Source organism: Syzygium oleosum, unplaced genomic scaffold (assembly GCF_021117445.2).
Source record: "Syzygium oleosum isolate NSW1041296 unplaced genomic scaffold, Sole_v2.1 Sole_v2.17, whole genome shotgun sequence".
Taxonomy (NCBI): domain Eukaryota; kingdom Viridiplantae; phylum Streptophyta; class Magnoliopsida; order Myrtales; family Myrtaceae; genus Syzygium; species Syzygium oleosum.
In genome coordinates, this window is record NW_026607501.1 from 7,376,155 (window position 1) to 7,398,347 (window position 22,193).

The window sequence follows — 22,193 nt, forward strand, 5'->3', positions numbered from 1 at the left end:
CTAACGGAGGGTAAATCTATGACGAATGTACCAATTTGGGGTTTTTTATGGTCAAAAAATTAGTTCAAGGTAAATCTATCATAGGAATATTAATTTGGAGGCTTTTCGTTATATTAACCCTATATTAAATTACAAGTTCTACGTCCAGTAATTTTGGTCAGGTATGTGCCCCTATTACCTAAATTCAAAGCATTGTTCAATTTAGATAATAAGATGGCTATTGGAGTCTTAGGTGCTTTGCCGTCACTTTTACACGCGCTTAGATGGGAAAGCGAGCTCGCAAGGCGCGACTCCGCACCTTTAACCCTTTGTAGCTAGTAAGTTTCTTAAGTGATTCGTAAGTTTAGCGACGAAAAAGTAACCTTAAACCTGCGAAAAAAATCAGTAATTCCTCCATCTGGTTAGCTGATTTTCCATGTCAAAGACCACATTTTTGTCATGTAAAATAGCAACTTTTTAGTCTTTTAATGCAGCAATAAACTCAAGCAAGTCTGCATATGTCATTGATCAGCATCCTTTCCATTGCTTCATGGACCAAATCTATTCAAAGCGGAGAAAATTTCCCTAGCGTAGCTCGGACTCAGCCTCACACTCGCAAACGTCATCTTCGCTCGTCAGTAATGACTAGACCTGTCAAATGGGTGAGTCGGGTCGGATTTGGGTCGGGTCATAAATGATCCGACCCAAATTGACCCATTAACCCATTTATACGTAATGCAATTTTCTTGACCCATATTCGACCCGACCCATACTCAACCCATACCCGATCAGACCCATATTGCTAAAACACTTTCATATTTAATTAAATTTAGAAAAATTCATATCCAAACTGAGATGAGAGTGCAAAGTGAGTGAGTGCAAGGTTGAGTAAGGGTGAGAGAGATGAGTTGAGTTTAAATCAGTTGTAAACTCATTTATGACCCATTTACGACCCATTTATGACCCATTTAATACTAATATTATACTTCTACCCTTTATGATCCATTTACTAAATATAACTAACCCATTTATGACTCATTTACTAATATATGGATTAAGAAATGGATTTATAACCCATTTTGACAGGTCTAGTAATGACAAATGCACTCGTTGACTTCTAGATCACCACACACGTTTGTGGTTGACTTGGCGCATTTCTGCTTCCTCTGGCCAAAAGTTTTTCATTGAAACCGTCATTGTCCACCACGACCATCATGAAATGCACATCGGCGACGAAGACCCGATGCTTGTAAAAAGAACTGGAAGGCCAGCGAGGAAAGAAAAGCTAAGAACAAGTCAATGTAGTTTATTGCCCATGGCCCTTCCAAAATCAGATATGTTCAGTATAACATCCAGAAGACAGAACAGAGAACAAATGAGTCAAAAGAAGAGGCAAAAGAGAGGAGCAGAAGAAACGCAACACAGCAATAGTATCACTCACTCTCTCGCTGAGTAAAGTAATATGCACACCTACATATGCACAAACTCGCCTAACCAGAGCAACTGGAAATTCCAGCAATGGACTGAAATTCCCTGCTTGAGGGTATCTTCGGCGCAATGCCAGGCATCCATTTTCACTCCGCAAAATGGTAACTTAGCTTTAATGAAACGAAAAGCACGAGTTTCCCTTCCTTCCACCTGCAGTTTGTAGCTGAATTTGTCCACTGCAACTTAATTTACCAGACTTAATTGGGAAAGGGAACTGACGTAATGAACAGTTAGAACTCGGTAGTGTTTGCACCGTACAAATTCCTCCCATCAGGCCCGAAGTGGCCGAATCGGTATCGAGTCCTGTTAAATCCGCTCGATTCCAAGGGCACCAACCGGTCGGGATCCTCTTCCTCGCCTTGCTCCGTTCCTCTCATCATTTCGATCAACCTCCTAGCCTTCTCTCTCGCTCGATCGGTCCCCTTCTCCTCGACCTCCCTCAAGACCTCCACTGCCTTTGCATCCCTCACCAGCCCTTTAAACCTCAAACTCCCGTTGCTCATTGCGTAGAGTGCTGCAACGCAAGTCTCTCTGCTTGCCTCAGACTCCACCTCCTTCCCTCTCAAAAGCTCGACTAGAATCCCCACCGCGTTGGCATCGAGCATAGCCGACTTTCCCTCCACGCAAGCAGCAAGATTGCACAGAATGAGCAATACCCGGTTGGCCAAGTTCTTAGCTTTCACCATCGCCAATAGAGCCGGCACCGCGTTAAGCTTCACCAATTTGATCCTATTGCTCTGCACCAGGGTCAGATTATACAGAGCAAGTGCCGAGTCATGCCTCATGCGCTCGCTCTCCGATCTAAGCGCGTGTAAAAGAGGTGGCAAAGCACCTAAGACTCCAATCGCCATCTTATTATCATCATCCAAAGCTAAACTAAACAATGCGCCTGCAGCGTGCTCTTGCGCTTCGCCGAAACTTCCCGTCAACACATCGATCAACAGGGGCACAATCCCTGACCTCACTATTTTAACCTTGTTCGCATTCTCCAGCGACAAATTGACCAGCGAAGCAACGGCATTTACCTGCATCGTGTTGTGCCGTGCGGCTAGGAGCGGCTTGAGCGCGGCGATCATCCTCGGCGTGCACAGAGAAATCCTGCTTTCCTCTTTCGTCCTCGTGATCTTCCTCAGCAAGAGCACGCCCTGCTCTTGGTCGTAAAGCTCGGAGCTCTCCAGCATCGCCAACAAGTTCTCCTCTTCCGGATTAGGAGCCAAGCCCAAGGTCTCGCTCTCCACGAGCTCGGACGAGCTGCACGGCGAGAAGCAGGAAGGCCTCGTGGTCAGCGGCAATGGAGTCTCCGGGCTAGCCGCGACCACCACGGATTCCTCCGACGGGCTCGAGTAGAAGTGGTTGACCCGGGGACCGACCTCGCTCACCGCGTGCGAGAATATCACCGGCGGGTTCTCCGCGACTCCCTTCAGCAGCTCCCTCTCCGAAGCCCTGATCTCGCCCCTCGGCTCCTCCTCCTCCTCTCCCCCATCCAGGGCGGCGATTTGGGACCGCACGACCCTCTCGACGGAGCTATAATCCGGCGCCTGCGGGGGCAGGGACCCCGATTTGTCGCACCAGTTAAGGATCGTCCTCTGGAGGGCTTTGTTCGAGATGAGAGCGGTGAAATCGGGCCTGGAACCGTCGTCCACGGCCGGCGAGAAGCCCAGGTCCTTGCACACCTGGGCGGAGACCCGCTCGAAGGTCTGGCCCGACGAGACGACGACGGGGTCCGCCATGAGGGACCCGGTGACCGGGCACAGGAACTCGCGCGGCGGGTCCTTCGAGACGGCGGCGGCGGAGGCGGAGGCGGAGGAGGAGGAGGAGGAGGAGCGGCCGAAGGAGATGATCCACCGGTGCTTCCTTCCGTTACCGCCGCCCATTGCTTGCTCGGGGAGCGGGAGGCGATGGCGGCGGTGGCGGAGGACGGGACGAGCTCAGGCGAGAGAGGAGGCCGGAGCTGAGGGTATGGGGAGATGGGGCATGGCCGTGTGGTGGTGGAGTTCGGAGATTCTGTCCGCCCGCTATGCCTTTTCTCCCTCTACGCGGCGGCGGCGGCGACTGTTATAAAGAGAGAGAAAGAGGGAGGAGTGGGGAGGATGACTGCGCATGAGTTGACTTTGACCGGTATAACAGAAGGTGGTCGAGGAGCCGACCGTGACCGTCCGTTAAGACAGCCTTGTCTTCTTCTAATGTTTTGTGTGATATATCATATCTCGTCCTCCAATTTATATTTTTTGTGCAATTGAGTCCTTCTACTTTTAATTCATGGGAAAATGACGTAAACAGTCCCTGAACTTTTGCCTAATGTACAATATAATTCCTGAACTTTTAATTTGCTCAATGTGGTCATTGAAGTTTAATTTATTCAATATTGTCAATGAGCTTTTGATACATGTTTAATTTAGTCTCCGAACTCTATGAAAGTATTCAATATAGTCCTTCCATTATTTCAATTTCAGGGACTACATTAAACATTTTCGTATACTTCATGGACTACATTAAATATGTACCAAAAGTTCAAATACCACATTGAACAAATTAAAAGTTCGTGGACTACATTGAACATTGGGTTAAAGTTCATGGATCGTATTGAAAAAATTAAAAGTTAAGGGATTACATTGCACATTAAGCCAAAGTTTAAGAATTGTTTATATGACTATTCCTAATTCATACAAGTTAGATTCTTTTGCTTGCGTGATTCCACGAGTTTTTTTATATCTTTAAAAAATCATTTGAGTGTGTGTGAAATTAGGGGAAAAAAAATTCTTCTCCGCACTCGCGTATTCGACATAGACAACCTCTTCATATGGATATATTTATGGGCGTCTAGTAAATTCATATTTAAGGTGGGATTTCAAGAGCCTATCTATTTATTAATGGTTCAACGAAGTAAAAAGCATTCCTATAATTTCCTGTTTTAATTATAACAAATTTATGTGAATTTCTTATTAAAAAATGTTTCCAACATTTTCGAATTTAAAATATGTGAGCTTTTACTACAAAACAAGCAATGGAGCATCTTTTTGTGTTTATAGACTAAGCCCAATGTGCTCATCGACAAAACTATCTTTCCTTGGGAATCATGACAATTTTCAAGTGATGATTAATCTAATTTCTTTGCAATGGTAAACAAATCATGCCAACAACACAAGCTAGGAACAAGTATATATAATGATGCACAAATGGTACCAAAACTTGAGTTCAATGTGCTACATCGTCCATAAACTTTCAATTTATTTAATGTGGTTTTTAAACTTTCAATACATGTTCAATTTAATCACTGCATTATATAAAAATGTTCAACGTTGTCCTTGAATTTGAATAAATGGAAGAACAACGTTGAATGTAACATGTATCAAATTGAATAAATTAAAAATTAAGATACAATATTGTATACATGGTTAAAGTTTAGGAATCACATTGAACCAAATTTTAAGAACCATTTGTGTCATTTTCACCTATCCATAAAGATATATATTTTTTGGTCAAATCTATAAAGATAGATGAAAACAAATAACATGCGTCACTTTCTTGAAAAAAATATAAAAAAAAAACATGCGTCACTCCCTCGACCCCTTTTTTACTTATTTTTTGGTCAAATCTATAAAGATATTTCTGTTTTTGCCCATCTTTACTTTCCCTTCTTCCTATCTGAAATATTCATCATATCATCCTTGTCTTTTCATTAGAATTTTTTCAAATATTTTACCAATTTTTTAGGTATAGACGTGATCCTTAAAATATATCTTGAATAAGGGTTGACTGAAGTCATACTCCCTAAAATGTCCCGAGTAGATATACATATCCTTTTAGAGTGACATATATTTTAGCAATAGGAGGCCTGTGGAGCAAAAATACTTAATTGAAGAAAATACTAATTATTTAGAATTTTGTATCAAAATTGATTTAAAAATCGATGAAAATTTGTAAAAAATACGAGAGAAAATGCAATAAATACGGAATGTAGAAGAAGAAGATACAGATCATGAAGCTTAAGAGGCAAACTGATATTCATCGTCAGTCTCGTTCCAGCAGTCGAGTCCCTTCTTCTTCAGCAAAGAAGGACGACGATCGCAGCAGGAGCTGACCCTGCAATCCTGGCATCGGCCATGTTGGCTTCGCGGTGCAAATTTCCCGGCATTTCCACGCCGTTGTCTGTCGGGACTTTCGTCAAACACCTGGCGGTCCCCATATCAACGAGGCTGCACTGTGCTCTGGTCGATGCAGAAGGCGGAGCCAAGGGCAGAGCCGTTCGCTGTCCGAAGTTCCGGGCCCTGACGAATGATCAGAAGGAGCAGATACGCCTCTACGTCGACGCTCTCCTTGAGTGGAACCAGGTTGCATGTCTCTTCTTTGCCTCCTCTGTACAAACACGCACCGACAAAACAAGAAGAGGTGTGTTTTCTGTTTAGAGTTTTGTCGCTTTGAAGCGTAGAGATTTAAGGGCGAGGGAAATTATGGCACAGAGAATGAATCTGACTGCTGTCAGAGAGGCGGATGAGGTGATGGAGAGGCACGTCGAGGACTCCCTATCGATTATCCCTCCGATACGGGACTCTTATCTTTCGCATTGCGATGCTTCTTGCGGTAAGATCAGCGTCGTCGATGTCGGGAGTGGCGCCGGGCTTCCTGGACTGGTCTTGGCAATTGCGCAGCCCGGTAAGTACCTCAGTTCATCAGTTGTATTGTTATGGCCGACTTTTGTGGAAGTCATGGTCGCTTGGTAGGTTGGATTTGATACATGGTCATCATGTTCGATGTGGTTTTTGTTCACTTTTGGGGTTGGTGGGACGCTTTGATTCTTGTTATAACTGCACTGAAGATTGGCAGGTGACTCTTGTTGAGTCTATGAGAAAACGTTGTGTTTTCTTGGAGCATGCGGTCAATCTAGCCGGGGTGTCCAATGCTGAGGTCGTGAATGGAAGAGCCGAGGTACGAGTTCCGTTGCTTTTCTACGATTAAGGATTTATTCGTAAGAATCGAGACTGTTCCATTGTTTTATGTTGGAAGTTTGGAGCATTCTGGTAACACTGTACATATCAGGGCTGTGGTGCATCTTCTGAAAATCTGTTCTTGGGCAGGATATTGGTAATGATTTGCACTTCAGAGAACATTTTGATGTTGCTGTTGCGAGAGCTGTAGCCGAGATGAGAGTCTTAGGTGATGATTGGATGTTTATTAGAATCAAATTCCATTCTCTTGGTTTGCTAGTGCTTATACTTGTCGCATTTCCAGCTGAATATTGTCTTCCACTTGTTCGTGTTGGTGGCTTGTTTGTGGCTGCGAAGGGTCACAATCCGGAGGTGTGTATCTATTTTTCCTCTTTCATCCATATTTTTGGTGCTTCAATTGGCCGAAAACTTTAACTTGGTCTATTACTCTTGTCTCAAGGACACCTAAGTTCTGGAATGATGCACAGGAGTAAATTCCAGCTAGTGTGAGATTGTCTGTAAAATTACCTTTTTTCTTAGGTATGAGGCGAGGGTTGCATTAACCTTTCTTCATTGGCAATTTGAGCAGGATGAAGTTAAAAATGCTGAAACGGCAATCCGGTCGATGGGTGCTTCCCTTTTGCAAGTCTGTCCCGGTAAATATTCTGTTTCCCTAGCCTAGCCGATGGAAATATTCCCGGAGTTTGTATCTCCGCATAAGAATCGTTTGCTAGTGCCTGTAGTGGTTGTTAATCAGGCAGGCAGGCAGGCTTGTTTTATCTGATTGATTTAGTGGTAATACAACTTCTTACTGAAAACTGTAGTGTCGATAATTTAGAAAGAAAGGGAGATTTCGTGGACAGTGATATGCTGTCATAGTAAGGAATAACAGTATTAGGTCCACTAGTCTCATGTCCAGGACTAATTGACCGGGCGCAGCTGAAAGTGGATGTGAATATTCGTGGGAGATGTGAAGCCAAGTTCACTGCATCTAAGACACTCAGATTGAACAAACTAAATTAGTTGTCTCCATGTTGTCAGCATTCTCCTCTGGCTATGGGAGGATGATTTTTGTGCCATTGTTCTTCTGCTGATCGAGATTGAAGTTTGGAGGATCCATTCCACTTCATGCTCGATATGCGAGTTAATCTTGCTTGTTTCACAAGTTAAATTGATGTATTCATTTTGATTGTATCCAGTTGAATCCCATGGTCCATACGGGCAGCGAACTGCCATCATCTGTTTGAAGGGTCACCCCACACCCAGAAAGTATCCCCGCCATGCAGGCACACCAGCGAAAGACCCACTGTAAATATTCAGGTGGCCATCTGCCGATCATCGCAGGTTATATAATGTAATTCCCTGCGAAACTGTTGTACAATATAACTCGTTTGTGCGAAAGTGTGATTCTTTGTCAATTTCATTCGCCGCCACTACCAGTAGTAGCTTATCAATGAATTGATTGTTGTAATGTTAGGCCATTACTTAGCATGGAGGGAGCATTTATACCTGCCACATGCAACATCTGGTGTAAGATTTTTGAGTAGTTCAAATTACAGTGTACACATCTTCAAGGCTTATAATACTGCCTGTCTATGGAGACGAGCTTTGTGACCTTTGTCTTTGTGCATCTATATGTGACTCAGACTTTGTACCTATGGACCATTTTGCCAGCTTTGCCGGCAATTCATACCCAATGCAAGGATATTCGTTAGGATAGACCGTTGATTCCATTTTGAATATCAATATGGTGCAATATCAATATGGTGCACTTTCGACGTTCGATCGATGCGAATAACGAATGCATTCCAGTTCATGACCATCTCGTCAAGATAGCGACAGAGCTTAACATTCACTGGAAACTCATAAAACAGTATTTGAAACCATTATTTCCGTGTAATGACACAACTCACCACACGAGGTGTTTCCCCAGCTAACATTGGTCGACTGGGCAAACGAACGGTTCGGATCAAGCAAATCCAGTGCTCGAATCACAACGTCGCCTGCTCATTTCAAAGGGATACGCCCTCTGCACAGTTTGGGTGCGTCCGTAAGGATTAACCAAACTAAATGCAATTGATAACACTATCGGCTGACGCAATTAGCACGGATCAGTATCGAGCTCGTGTTGGATGTACTAGAGGTGTAGCCATTGTGAATCGATTCAAATCTTCCGCTTAGCGTAGTCCAACCCGATCGACAATTGCTTCAGGGCCTTATAAACGAAAAAAGAATGATCCTAAACAAGACTTTAAAATGCTTCATCCTAAGGTTAGCACGGACGTTAGAGTCCTTAGCATGTGAAGCAATTAGAAAGTATTCCATTTCTCCCGGGAAGATAAAGATAGGGAGGGAATTAGAAAGTGCGAAGCGTGTATGTACTCGCATGTTATGTTAATAAAAGGACGCGGCCGGTGAAGTTACACCTTAACCAATAGCAAGCAACGAAAAAAAGGGAAATTTATGCAGAAGAAACCAAAAATAGATAAATAAATAAAAAACGTTTTAACATAATAACAATAACAGCAACAAAAAGACCAGAAAAATCCAAAAGAAACCGCCACGTCATCCTCGTTGACGCCTCCTCAGCAAAGCGCAAGCTGCAGTCTTCTTCTGCACTACTCTCTCTCTCTCTCCGGCCGGCCATGAAGTTTTGTCTCGTTCTTGATCGGAGAATCTGAACTCCAACCGTTCGACAATGCCTAAGCTCTCTCTATATACCACGCCATCTCTCTCCCACTCCCGCGCTCCCCCGTCCCTCGCCTCCTCCTCCTCCTCCTCCTCTCCGTTCCGCCGCCGCCATGGCTCGGCCTCCGTTTCCCGCCGTCTCCCTCGCCCTCCTCCTCGTCCTCGGCATCGCCGCCGCCCCCGCTCGGTGCTCCACCGCCGGAGTCGGATACATGTCGCGGCTCCTCGAGATTCAGGACCGCGAGCGCGCCCCGGCCGCGGTCCAGCTGGCCGCGGCCCGCGGCGTGCTCCGGCGGTTGCTGCCTGCGCTCTACTCGAGCTTCGAGTTCCGGATCATTTCTAAGGTTACTCAGTTCACGAGGATTAGCGTTATTGCTTGGGATTGCAAGCCTTGTAACAAGTTTTTTGAGGAAATGATTTTGCGCGACATGAGATGATCGGACTGAGTCAGTGTATTAGCGCGCGATCACTCTCGTTTTGAGAGTAAAGTTCTGCGTCCGGTAATCGGGTGCATGTCTTTCATGAACCTGCCATAAGAAACTTGCATGAAAGTGCTGTAATCAGAACCGCTGTATGTTATTTGATCGAAGTTTATAGACGTTTACTGGTTGACTTTTTGATTGATCTGCAGTGGAGAAAGGTTTTCTCTATTTTCATTTGGAAGGTTAGATAGTTCACTGATGTTTGGTTCTTTCAGGATGAATGCGGTGGTGAGATTTGCTTTGTGATTACAAATCATCCTTCGTTCAGCAGACGAGGCACTCCCGAGATATTGTATGCCAACATCCCTTACTCAGATGTTGTTTTTCCTGTTAAAGTATTAAATACCATGTTAGTCAGTTCACTGGTAGTTTCTGTGGTGTCACACTCTCGGTGAATGCCATAAACACTTTGCTAGCACTCAAAAGGGTAGGTACAGCTTGAATTTTTACGTCATAATCGCGGAGTGACTCGCTCCCAAATCCTCAAAGCCCTCATCTTATCCTCATCGAAATCAATGTTTCATAGATCTCCGTCCATTCCTCGTCTTCATCTTGCTCTGGCAGTTGAGCACGCATCAGCATTTGGGGTTACATGAAATATGCTGGACATCCTCGTGGAGGATTATGAGTGAGAACTTGTCGAGGAAAGCGCTAGAAGGACAAATAGCTCCTCTGTTATTTCGAGTGTTGCCTATTCTGTTTTTTCAGCCTTTTCTTTCTCTTTCTATAGTTGATAACGGTTTTAATTTTTAAATAGGATTTCTGGAGTAACTGGGGTGGAGGTCTTGGCCGGTTTACACTGGTACTTGAAGTACTGGCGTGGTTCACACATTTCTTGGGATAAAACTGGTGGTCTGCAAATGCATTCAATACCAAAATTTGGTTCTCTTCCCCGTGTTCAGGATGCTGGCATTGTTGTTCAGAGACCCAATCCTTGGAGTTACTATCAAAATGCTGTTACATCAAGCTGTAAGATTTTACTGAGACTATTAACCTATACTTTTTAGGCAGTCATCCTATGGCAATTTTATGAGCTACTGATGCAACATGAAAATGATGATAAGGTTGTATTTTTTGATTTGGTACTAGCCTAACTAAATCTAATGTTATTTGGGAAGATTCTTTTTCTTGGTGGGATTGGAGAAGATGGGAGAAGGAAATTGATTGGATGGCTCTCCAAGGTATCAACTTGCCGCTAGCATTCACTGGGCAGGAGGCTATTTGGCAAAAAGTTTTTCAGGTACTGTTTTTGCACTTAGATAAAATTATATGGACAAACTAACATTCGTTCTAGGCAAATTTTGGTTTGTTCACTGTTCGAAAGAATTTGCTTTTCTCGGCTTTTTACTTAATTCTGATGGATGAAGATGCAAGCGGCTGCTTGGCACATCAGCATGAAGCTTTGGCTCTCAGTCATATCTTTCTTCTCCCCCAGGGAGTTAAGTTAGCATAGAAGGAAGGGGATACCATAAATCAACTCTACACAGTTAATATAGGATGTATGCTGTTGTTGCCCCTGTTCATATTTGTGATTCCCCTCACTAGTGCTTTGAGAAAGAATAATTCAAAAGCTATTTTTAACCCCTTGTAAAAATATTTTAATACTATAAAGTCACCGCAGCTTTTTCTTGGATTTGTTACTTTGACTCTGGATCTTGTTGCTTAATTTGTTGAGTCATCTGCTGTTGATTTAATTCACACAATGAACATTAGGATTACATAGTATTTCTCTGATAATTGCAATTTAACATGTTTGATCATGTCTGATTTAGTATTTTCCTCCACATTTATTCAGCAGAAGTTTAACATAAGCACGTCAGATTTGGATGATTTCTTTGGAGGTCCTGCATTTCTTGCCTGGTCTCGCATGGGAAATTTGCACGGGTTAGCTACATTTTCTCATTTGCTGATCTTACTGCTGGTTCTCTCATCAAAACGTTTTTAGTTCAGTAATTGAGTTGTTTATGTTTCGGCATTTCTCATCAGAACTTTTTTAATGATCTGCACGCTCTTCATGACAGTTTGTGCTTTTGACTTTGCAGTTTGTGTTTTTGTGTGTCATCTTTTCAGATAGTCCTTTGCTCCTCAAAATAATCAGGTTGAGATAGTTGAAATGGTATAAAGTTTTGTCAAATGTTCCATCAAGAATGTGTGTGTCAACTAGTATCTAGCCACCACAAGTACTCTCTTCTGCGCTTTGTTCTCATTGATTTCAGTAGTTCCTGTCATAATTAATGAGCCTTTTTCTTAGCGCAGATGGGGTGGACCACTACCACAGAGTTGGCTAGACAAACAATTACATCTGCAGAAAAAAATTCTGGGAAGAATGTATGAACTTGGGATGACACCAGGTACTAGGTCAACTGAATATTGACCTGCATTTTGAAGTTGACTTCTTCTATCACTAGGACGCTTCTCATCAATGTGGATTGATTTGATAGATGTTATTTTGGCCCAATTTAATCTTATTTGACCTGCAAAAAAGAAAAAATCCGTCTCATCTGATGTCAGTTGATTGTCATTGCTCATGATCTCACAATTAGATTGAACTCATTTAGAATCATGTAGGCACTTACGGACTTGGGATGTCTGAACATAACATTTGATAATTTTCAACTTTACCCCTGAGTAATTGTAATATAAACGGTAATCATGCAGGACCGGTTTTAGTAAGAAACTTGCTTTTACCAATACACAACTATAACATAGTTTGGAGTCTTTAGAAACATCCCTCTTGGTCTAGGTGAACAATAATTCAACCCTTTATCTCTCTTGCAGTCCTTCCAGCCTTTTCTGGAAATGTTCCAGCAGCACTAAAAGATATATTCCCTTCAGCAAAGATCACTCGCCTAGGGAACTGGTGAGCACCTCCTTTGGCAACTTGATCCAGAACTTTCTCCTGATGTCCCTGTTAATTCCTGTATGTAAGAAGATGTCAATAATGTGTGCAGCTTGTATATCGAGTGATTATCTATGACTGTCTCAAGAGGAATGTTTCTGGCTATCCAGTGTCCACGAAACCATGACCATGACCCAGTAATCAAAATAGCACATGCCCAAGCGTATATTATCTTGTATATTTAAGTTGCACATTGTTTTACCATGGGCATTAGGATCTCGTTTTAGTTTTCTTACTGCATCTGTTCAACATGTTTTAGGTTTTCTGTTGAGAGTAATCCAAGATGGTGCTGCACTTATCTTCTTGACGCAACTGACCCCCTCTTCGTTGAAATTGGACGGGCATTCATTGAGCAACAACTGAGAGGTTTGCATAATCCATTTTATCCTCTGGAGTAGTCTATTTTTCTTTGCTTGTTGTATGTGAAAGTTGTCTTCTTTCTCCATAGTTATCTTCTTTTTCCTGCTTCGTTCTCAGAATATGGAAGAACTGGTCACATTTACAACTGGTAAGAACTCGCTTCTGATGTGACTTGTGGTATTGTTCCAAATACTTAAGTTGTGAAAATGTAGTCACTGCACACCTGTGGCATTCGTGATCCATGTGCAATATGGTGATTTACATGCCTGTAACCAATGCTGTTCTTTTAGCTTTGGGTTCTGTTCTAGCTTAAATAAGCAGTCTATGCTTAGATTTTCTGCTTGGGATCTTTATTTGGTGAATAGCAGTATCGGCTGCTGTAGAAAAACCATAATGGCCAAGGCCGTAGGCTGATACAGATTTTCATTCATTGCAGTGGATGTCTGAATGAAATGACTTGTTCTGCAGCAGTTTATTTTTTTGTCCATAACTGCACAAGTCTCACGATTTTCTCTTTATAATTAAGTCTTAACTTATTAAGTTTATTCCAAAATGGCTCTCTAATTAGATTGAAGTTACTGTCTCTGTTTCTGTCCGAGAGAGAGAGAGAGAGAGTCTGGCTGAAAAGAAAGACCTGGTTGGGTCTATTTTCTGATCTCATGAACTCCTATGCCTCGGAGAAATAGTATCTTTGATGTGGGTCCAAATATTTGGATGTTTGCTTTGACCAATTAGGATTTATCATGACATATGCAAACAAAAAAGTCATATAAGGAAACCTTCCCCTGAAGAGAGTTTCAGGTAGATTGTATGAATGGGTCCAGGGGTGCTGGTTCTGGGCCTCTGAAGTTGAATGTATTTGTGCAGAATTCTTCACAAATATGTTAAAGTAGTTTTAACTTCCAGTGAATATTAAAATTTCCTTTTTCTCTGGCCTTGCCCCGATTTTTGGCTGTGATCATAATTTTCTTGATTTGTAATGCTACAAATAAAAGAGTATCCTGTGGAATCTGCAAGTCACGGCACACCCTGATGTCCAGCCTTTGCGATGAAATGGACACGACAGCTGCCAGAACCTAAGAGCCTACAGTTTATAACTTAGTTCTTTTGGAACAGTAAATTTGACCCGATCGAAATATATCTGTAATTGGTGATCTAAAATACATACAGTACTTGTGCCTTTTTCTGTCTACCTTCTGTCATGTATAGGCCTCTTCCGTGTAGGGCATTACATAGTGAATTTCTGAGTTTATTGCAGCGACACCTTTGATGAGAACACTCCACCTATAGATGAACCAGCATATATATCTTCATTAGGTGCTGCAATCTTTGAAGGAATGCAGAGTGGTGATGCTGATGCAGTCTGGCTTATGCAGGTGTGAATTAGCATCCACTAACAAACTTCCTTCAGCAACTATCAGAATACTATGTGCCAAATATATGGTTTGAATGTCTTTATTATAGTTTTTCACATTAATCCAATTTAAGGCAGTCTTCTTTGACTTTTCTTTAGGGATGGTTGTTTTCTTATGATCCATTCTGGAGACCTCCCCAAGTGAAGGTGAGATATGCCACATCACTTTACTGTGAAATTGCCTGCATAGCAATCTCCAAGTAAACAACAGAACTTGTGCAGCCATATCGAATAGCCACTATGTTGGTTTCTTCTTTTTGAATATTTAGACAACCTTTGCATATTTTGTGGTGCTGCTCTTCACATATCGGTAAATGTGCCAGATTTTATTCGCACTACTTTTTGTGTTTAAGCTTGTATTTGCTGGTAGATAACTGCGGTATGTGGTTGCTTCAGGCACTTCTGCACTCTGTGCCATTGGGGAAGCTGGTAGTCCTTGATCTCTTCGCTGAAGTGAAACCCATATGGATTACTTCGGAGCAGTTTTATGGGGTTCCTTACATCTGGAAAGTTTCCTTCTTGTTCTTTATGTTGGTAATGATATCTAGAATATTTCCTCGTGACTGTGAAAATCTACTCAGTTTCACCAAACGAAGGTATACGACTGGAACGGGAAGTAACAAACGGTAGCTTGGTTTTGTCATTGTGTTTTTACAGACCAAATTGGGTTTTTGACAATTTTATATCTTCATTGATTGAGCTTGAATGTGAGCCTTTGCCTATTTCTATGTTCATTTGGGTTAATTTGTACTGTTCTCTTTAGTATCTTATTTTGTTTTTTTGCTTTTATGTATTTCAGGTGCATGCTTCACAACTTTGCTGGAAATATTGAGATGTATGGGGTACTAGATGCTGTAGCATCTGGACCAATTGAAGCTCGTATGAGTGAAAACTCAACAATGGTAGATTCATTTTCTTGATGTGGATGGCATTAGTCGTTAGTTGCTTGTTTAAACGCAATATGGAATTCTAGTCACTTTCACATTATTACTGGTGGCCACTTCTCTGGATGTCAATGCTGGGCAATAATTTAGTCATCTGTAGTATGAGGGAAACTATCAGTATTTTTACTCCTGCTCACCTTTGTCACAGACATACAAGATATTTAAAGAAAGAATAATGTTGAGGAAGATCACACATTTTGGATATGTAATGTGTAGGGAAAGTGCTCAGGCTGTCTATTGTCAATAGGTTTTTGCATTGTTTTTCGGTGTTTGACTTGTTGGCTGACAAACTGAAGTCTCTTGCTTCCAAAACATACAAGATATATGAAGAAAGAATAATGTTGAGGAAGATCACACATTTTGGATATGTAATGTGTAGGGAAAGTGCTCAGGCTATCTTTTGTACAATAGGTTTTTGCACTGTTTTTCCATGTTGACTTGTTGGCTGACCAACTGAAGTCTCTTGTTTCCAAAACTTTTATCCTATTCGTTTTCATAGGAAGATCGCACTGAGCATGAGATTATGAATTTCATCTGAACTAATTGATATGTGATTATCATCAATTGGAGTGAGAAGTGTTTTTAAGAAATCATAAACCTTCTGATTGCTTTGTCGGTCGTTGATCTGTGGTTGAAAATCGGTTCTTAAAATTGCCCATAGAAAAGGTTGTGACCAAATTTATTGTAGCTTCATGTGGAAATGATGCTTTGTTAGGATTAATCTCTGCTGTTTGTTTTTACTCTTAATTATCTTAGCTTTTTTTGCATCTTAAAAGTAATATGAAGAATTTACTTCTATTTTTCTTGTTGATTGCTGAAGGTTGGTGTTGGAATGTCTATGGAGGGCATAGAACAGAATCCTGTTGTTTATGATCTCATGTCTGAGATGGCATTTCAGCAAAGGAAAGTCGACGTTAAGGTAATTGAAACTATATCTGTGTGACTTCGATGTGAAATGCAAACATGTAAGAACAGTTAAGACCCACCAGCCTCGTCTTACCGTTCATGCTCATTCCCATAATTCTCTGCGGGATGCAACTTTAAGACATCGCTGTAGCATCCCGGTATTAGCATCATAGCATGTGCTTTCTACTGCTCAAAGCTTTTTGAAGAGCCTGAGATGTTGCCATTTTCTGTATGAAATTTTCCTGAATTTCCTTGCTGCATTGTAAAGGGATCCCATTCTTACTTGTTAGATCAGAGTTTTAGTGAAGTGCTACATTTTTCCTGTCACTGACATACATTGTAAAAGCAGAACAAAATGTTAGGACATAGACTATGCTTCTTCAAAAATGGCTACCTGCAGAATTACTTTGATACTATTATTCAAACCTTTCCTTTCGTTGTCTGCATTATTTGATTGTGTGGGCACTTGAATAAATATGAGCTTTTTGTGTTGGTTTTAAATTGTGTTTCCTTTCTATCTCAGACATGGATCGATCTATATTCAGCTAGACGTTATGGGCAATCAGTTCCTTTAATAAAAGAAGCATGGAACATCCTTTATCACACGATCTATAACTGCACCGATGGCTTATATGTAAGTCTCTTCTGCGTTCACATTTATTGTATGCGTTTAGGTTGTTCTGTTGCATGTTGTAGTTTTGCCTGGCTGATGCATAGATTGACTGACTGTAAACAATTTTTATGCTGACGTATTTCTGAATTATCCAAAAGGATATTGTATTATGTTTTTGTCCAGTGACTTTTTTGTTTCATTGATGCAGGACAAGAACAGGGACGTCATTGTGGCTTTCCCTGATGCTGATCCTTCTTCAATTTCATTCTCACAACTGAGGTATCATCACTATGGCAAGCCACTGTTGAGAAGAGCAGTGCTGAATGAAGAAACTGGTTTGACCGATCATCCTCATATGTGGTACTCGACATCCGAAGTGGTACGAGCGCTCGAACTTTTCCTTGCAGGTGGCGATCAACTACAATCTAGCGATACTTACAGGTTCCATGCTTCAATCTATGTCAAATCAAATGTTTTTTGGAGTTTTTTTCTGCTATGTTGATAGACAGTCGCAAGTCTTCACTTCTGTTAATGCATGCTTCTATCATCATTTTTTTGTCTTGATAATCTGCAACTTATTTGCTTCCAATTTCATTTATAGGTATGATCTGGTCGATCTAACGAGACAAGCTCTGGCAAAGTATGCAAATGAGCTATTTTTGAAAGTCATAGAAGACTACCAGCGACAAGATGCTTATGGAGTTGCTTTCCATAGCCAGAAATTCCTGAATCTTGTTGAGGACATGGACACGCTCTTGGCTTGTCATGAAGGATTTCTTCTGGGACCTTGGTTAGAAAGTGCTAAGCAACTTGCCCAAGATAAAGAACAGGAAAGACAGGTATGGAGGCTTTCAGTCACTGTTCAATCAGTTTTAGAATTGTTTGGAAATTTAACATCTGCAAAGTGATACTTCGACAGTTTGAATGGAATGCAAGGACGCAGATAACAATGTGGTTTGATAACTCAGTGGAGGAAGCAAGTCTACTGCGTGATTATGGTAAAGAATTTTAACCTTTTGCATCTGTTTCTTCTAAAGCTTGCATGGAATATACAATCCTTGGAAGTAACTGGTTTCCATCGGTGAAAGTTATTATATTCACAATAGTGTGGACATCGTTGCGTCACATCTATTATACACTTTTAAGAACTCCATGCTTTTGATCTCCATTATTTTCTTACCACATATTGTACTTCAATCCTGGATAGCTATGAAATTCATCTGCAGAGAGAGAGAGAGAGAGAGCATAACTTTCAGGTGAATGATCTTCCTTTCCTTTTGTTTAGGAAACAAATATTGGAGCGGACTGCTCAGAGATTACTATGGTCCACGAGCAGCTCTTTATTTCAAATTTCTAAGAGAGAGTTTGGAGGAGGGCCACGATTTCCGGTTGAAAGAATGGAGGAGGGAGTGGGTAAAGCTTACAAATGATTGGCAAAACAGCAGAAACCTGTTCCCAACGGAGAGCGTGGGTCACGCTTTTCACATATCGCAATGGCTATGTGACAAATACTTGAGAGATCCCGGCACATATGATCAGTAGCTGAGACAGCTGAGCAGAGTACCAAATAAGGCCTCGGAGGATCGACTGTGAATTGCTAATTACAATATCATTCATGGTATTCGGTGTTGTGTAGCTTATGTGGTGTTACGTAGCTTGTAATCAGGTTCTACCTGTCTGCAGCAGTCTCTTTGTTAACTAAATGCAAAGTTCATCTGGCATCTCTTCTTCTCTTTGTCGTGAATGATAAGATGTAACGGAGCTCTTACAAGTATGTCCTTGGGACCAAAGATATAGTGAAATTCTTGCCTGGCTGTGCCTTATATGCAAGCGGAACTCACACTAGCAAACTGTTTACAGTGGTCATTTGCCTTCCTTTCCTTATAAGAGAAGAAACGATCTGCTCGTAAGATGAAGGCGAAAGTATTGCGCACGATGTCCTTTTAGTCCAAATGACTCCGACATGACCAATCATGTATACTTTTGACAAGGGATTCCTAAATGAACTTTGAAATTTCAGGTGAACGACAACGAAAAATTCCGTTTCTGTAAACTGCGGCATCTGGGTCTCTTTCAGCACAGCAGCTGCCTCAAAGGTACGTGCAAACAGCCATCAAGATATATTTTCAGTATTGTGCGTGTGGTACCAATAAATTCTTTGAATACCGAGGCTCTTATCAAAGTCCCAAGACTTGTCATTATCCTTGCATTAGGTATTCTGTTCAGTAGCCGCCCAATCTCTTAATTAGGGATCTTCCGTGAATTCTCTGTATTTGATTAAGAATTAACCTCACCATAGAAGATGAGCCAAAGCTCCTACAGGAGCCTTTGCGGCATGCTCGTTTGATATACAATAATGGCGGGCTCCACAGATGCATTTCTCAATTCCCCCTATATCTTTGTCTTCCCTTAGGAGAGAGAATACACTTTTAAGTTATACATCCCGGTGATTTCGAGATCCGAACGAGAACTAATATAGAGCTTTTTAAGGGACCTGCTTAGGTCCGAGTAACGTGGGTGTGGTACCAACAAATTCTTGAATACAGAGGCTTTTATTAAAGTCCCAAGACTTGTCATTATCTTTGAGAAAATTGTCAAAAGAGTCTTAAACCTATTGCACTTTTGCCAATTGAGTTCTAAACCATTACACTTCTTGTCAATTGAGTCCATTCGGTCAATTTCAACCGGAAATCGCCGGCGTCTGGCCGGCCAACTCTAAAACCCCACAAAAAAAACAGAGAAAAGGAAAAAAAGAGAGAAAAAAACCATAAAAAATTCAAAAAATTATTTAAAAATGTCCACGTCAGCGCCACGTGGCCGACCGGCGTCCACGTCAGTGATTTCCGGCCAAAATTAATAATTGGCAAGAAGTGTAAAGGTTTATGACTCAATTGATAAGATGTGTAAATGTTTAGGACTCAATTGATAAACTTAAAAGATTTAAAACTGAATTGACAAAAGTACAATAAGTTTAAGACTTTTTAAACAATTTTGCCCATTATCCCTTTGCAATAGTTATTCCGTTCAGTAGCCGCCTTGCACCACCCCTACCCTACAGCTGAATTGTTTTTCTTATAGCATAATCGGGTCTTTAGTCAAAGGTCTCTGGATGGTTCCAGATGCTGATGCAACAGCACACGGTTCACGTTCATCTCATCCAATTGAAAAAACAACGCCTCCCAGGGCCTTTTTACTTGGTTCAGATCCAGGGGAATCTGCTTCAGACAACCCGCCAACTTCCAATTCAGAAAGAGGGAAACAGCTCCCATTACGTCGTGAGAGAGAGAGAGCATAATTTGACTTTTCCAATGAAGAAAATTTTACTCCCGCCAGACGTCATATGCCCTTTCTTGGACAACTAGGAAAGCACCTACGTTGTTGTTTCCTGTGGTGGCGTTAGATGATGGAAGGTGGGAGGGAGGGAGGAAGAAGAGAAGAAGAGGAGAAGAGGAGGGGGGGCATGCGTTTGTTGACTTCCTTCCTTCTCGGCCACGCGCGTGGAGTTTCCACTTTTTGACGCAAAACTCTCTCAGGGGAGGGAGACTTCATTCGTTTCTCGGAGGCTGTAGCTTGTAGGACTCTTACTCCCTTATAAAATGCATTGTTCAGCCTATAACCAATCCTCACCTATCTCATTCTCATTCCACCGAACCAAGGCCAAATCCCAGCCCCCGAGAAAAGTTTTTGTGGGAGAGTCCGGAGAGGATTTTTTTTGTCGAGCCATGGACGGACGCGACTCGCACGGCACGTCGTGGGCGGACCAGTGGGACTACAACCCCGATCCGGCTCCGGCGGAGAGCGACAAGAAGAAGGGCCTCGCGGCGGCCAAGTACAAGGAGAAGATGGGGGTAGGCCTCGTCAAGACCAAGACCGCGGCATCGCACGGCGTCAAGAAGGTCAAGGAAGGAACCACCGTCGGCATCCAGTGGATCAAGGACAAGTACCACAAGACCACCCAAAAGAACTGAACATTGGCTTAGTTCCGTCTCTCTGGAGAACATGTGACAGTTTTTTTTTTTTTTCCTCTTTTTGGTTCTTCCGATTCTTTCCTTCATCTGTATAATAGAAGACATATGCGCCCTTCGCATGTGTGACCTTTGTATGATACGGCTTGACGATCATTTTACCTCTTTGGATTTCTTAGTGGATTAGAGTTTCCTTTCTTTGAATTCATATCACGAGTTTCCTACCGATAGAATCGGTTCGCGTCTTCTCCGAAGCGCCGCTGACCGATCATCAGATGATGCGCATGGTATCTCTCAATATCATCCGGCAGAGAGTAACGTAATCCATGTTCAAAGATGGATTTGCTCGCATGCTTTGGAACTCTAGTTTTTGGCAGATCTCATGCAAATGAAGCGCGCACGGAAGGAAATGGTTACACGGGTCTTTATTGACCTGATCCTTCTTTCGAGAAGAACTGAACGTTCACGATTTTAATCTCCATAGGATCGTGAGATTCAGACCAGAGAAGGGAATTAGCATTCCATCTCCCACGTAAATACACAGGATGCATCATGCATGCTTGTTCGTGTTCGTGTTCATGTTGTTTGGGCTGAAGCCTAGCCATTCATCATGTCGAGGGTAGACGACACGATGCAGCATATCGTTTTCGAAGTTCTGTTCTTTGCTTGCACGTATCAAACTTCGTGGAAAGGACCTTTCCAAGGTTTACATGTATACGAACGTATACCTATTCACATGACGAGGAAAACGATCAGCTCTAGTCGACCCAAGAAGGAAACAATCTGTTCGGATCTGCTGCTCATCGGGGGGTTCGGGCTACCAAATGCATTATCGCCTTAATTGCGAGGTCCGTTCCATACACTCGACACAAGGGTCAATGAATCATCGTATCATCTCTAGATCGATGAGGTCCACGCGGCTCCCACTGAATTCAACATCAATCGGATGCCAAAGTGCTCTGAAAAAAACAAAAAGGGGGGACCCATTGAGATCGAGATCATGAATTCTCGGATCAAAAACGTCTAGGACTTGCTGATTGAAAAGTGTCTCGAAATTGCGAGAGGAAGGCACAATGTGACTCGTGAGCTTTGTTGTGGGCTGAACCTCTCCAAGTGGGCTTGAGAGTGCATAAGCTCATTGGAGCTTATGATTTGGAGCCGTATGAGATTAATCACGGAGCTGCCCAAGCAACGAAACTTTGCACTCTAGTGCTTCTAATGAAACACGCTCTCTTTAAGGCATATTGACGAGCATAGAGTTGATTGGTTTCAGGGTTGACCGGTTCACAGTTTATGGAATAGGAAAAATGGGCCCGCTTAGTTCTGGACCCACCCGTGAACCGGACCGATCAATCCAGTCCGATTGTCGGGTGAGTTTAGGAACCGGTCGTATCTCATTTTTTTTTTCTTCTTATTCTTTGCAAGGCTGCAAATGATGTTGCGTAATTTAAACTACTATACGAGCGATGTTAATAGAGCAAGCTCGTGATATGCTAAACATGATGATCCTCTCCACGAACAAAGCTGTAA

The 22,193-nt window shown here is 42.2% G+C and overlaps 4 protein-coding genes across 5 annotated transcripts; 3 read left to right on the forward strand and 1 right to left on the reverse strand.

Moving 5' to 3' along the window:
- Positions 1 to 1,265: 1,265 nt before the first annotated feature.
- Positions 1,266 to 3,596, reverse strand: LOC115678927 (U-box domain-containing protein 38-like). The gene has a single exon (XM_030602439.2). The coding sequence runs from the start codon at positions 3,339 to 3,341 to the stop codon at positions 1,698 to 1,700; it is 1,644 nt and encodes a 547-aa protein (XP_030458299.2). The 5' UTR covers positions 3,342 to 3,596; the 3' UTR covers positions 1,266 to 1,697.
- A 1,856-nt stretch (positions 3,597 to 5,452) lies between these two features.
- LOC115678763 (uncharacterized) lies at positions 5,453 to 7,850 on the forward strand. The gene is made up of 7 exons (XM_030602195.2): positions 5,453 to 5,798; positions 5,928 to 6,120; positions 6,284 to 6,393; positions 6,543 to 6,621; positions 6,697 to 6,764; positions 6,982 to 7,048; positions 7,592 to 7,850. The coding sequence occupies exons 1-7, from the start codon at positions 5,571 to 5,573 to the stop codon at positions 7,702 to 7,704; spliced, it is 858 nt and encodes a 285-aa protein (XP_030458055.1). The 5' UTR covers positions 5,453 to 5,570; the 3' UTR covers positions 7,705 to 7,850.
- A 1,143-nt stretch (positions 7,851 to 8,993) lies between these two features.
- On the forward strand, positions 8,994 to 18,538 carry LOC115678906 (alpha-N-acetylglucosaminidase-like). Of its 2 annotated transcripts, none has more exons than XM_056319321.1 (19): positions 8,994 to 9,424; positions 9,778 to 9,854; positions 10,320 to 10,531; positions 10,681 to 10,802; positions 11,358 to 11,446; positions 11,819 to 11,913; positions 12,341 to 12,422; positions 12,721 to 12,827; positions 12,939 to 12,969; positions 14,080 to 14,197; positions 14,335 to 14,382; positions 14,632 to 14,740; positions 15,034 to 15,137; positions 16,000 to 16,098; positions 16,609 to 16,719; positions 16,907 to 17,139; positions 17,300 to 17,537; positions 17,618 to 17,696; positions 17,984 to 18,538. In XM_056319321.1, the coding sequence occupies exons 1-19, from the start codon at positions 9,194 to 9,196 to the stop codon at positions 18,238 to 18,240; spliced, it is 2,442 nt and encodes an 813-aa protein (XP_056175296.1). In that variant the 5' UTR covers positions 8,994 to 9,193; the 3' UTR covers positions 18,241 to 18,538. The 2 variants fall into 2 exon arrangements, with proteins under 2 accessions (XP_056175296.1, XP_056175297.1); XM_056319322.1 differs by having other exon boundaries at positions 11,361 to 11,446.
- A 1,803-nt stretch (positions 18,539 to 20,341) lies between these two features.
- Positions 20,342 to 20,871, forward strand: LOC115678784 (uncharacterized). The gene has a single exon (XM_030602219.2). It carries the CDS (start codon positions 20,421 to 20,423, stop codon positions 20,664 to 20,666), a length of 246 nt encoding a protein of 81 aa, XP_030458079.1. The 5' UTR covers positions 20,342 to 20,420; the 3' UTR covers positions 20,667 to 20,871.
- The last annotated feature ends 1,322 nt before the right edge of the window (positions 20,872 to 22,193 follow it).

Coding starts and splice junctions, on each gene's coding strand:
- LOC115678927 (XM_030602439.2), bottom strand. CDS start 3,341: ATGGGCGGCGGTAACGGAAGGAAGCACCGGTGGATCATCTCCTTCGGC.
- LOC115678763 (XM_030602195.2), top strand. CDS start 5,571: ATGTTGGCTTCGCGGTGCAAATTTCCCGGCATTTCCACGCCGTTGTCT. Junction 6,121..6,283: donor CTTGGCAATTGCGCAGCCCG/GTAAGTACCTCA, acceptor ACTGCACTGAAG/ATTGGCAGGTGACTCTTGTT. Junction 7,049..7,591: donor CCTTTTGCAAGTCTGTCCCG/GTAAATATTCTG, acceptor GATTGTATCCAG/TTGAATCCCATGGTCCATAC.
- LOC115678906 (XM_056319321.1), top strand. CDS start 9,194: ATGGCTCGGCCTCCGTTTCCCGCCGTCTCCCTCGCCCTCCTCCTCGTC. Junction 12,970..14,079: donor ACTGGTCACATTTACAACTG/GTAAGAACTCGC, acceptor AGTTTATTGCAG/CGACACCTTTGATGAGAACA. Junction 17,697..17,983: donor AAGTCTACTGCGTGATTATG/GTAAAGAATTTT, acceptor CCTTTTGTTTAG/GAAACAAATATTGGAGCGGA.
- LOC115678784 (XM_030602219.2), top strand. CDS start 20,421: ATGGACGGACGCGACTCGCACGGCACGTCGTGGGCGGACCAGTGGGAC.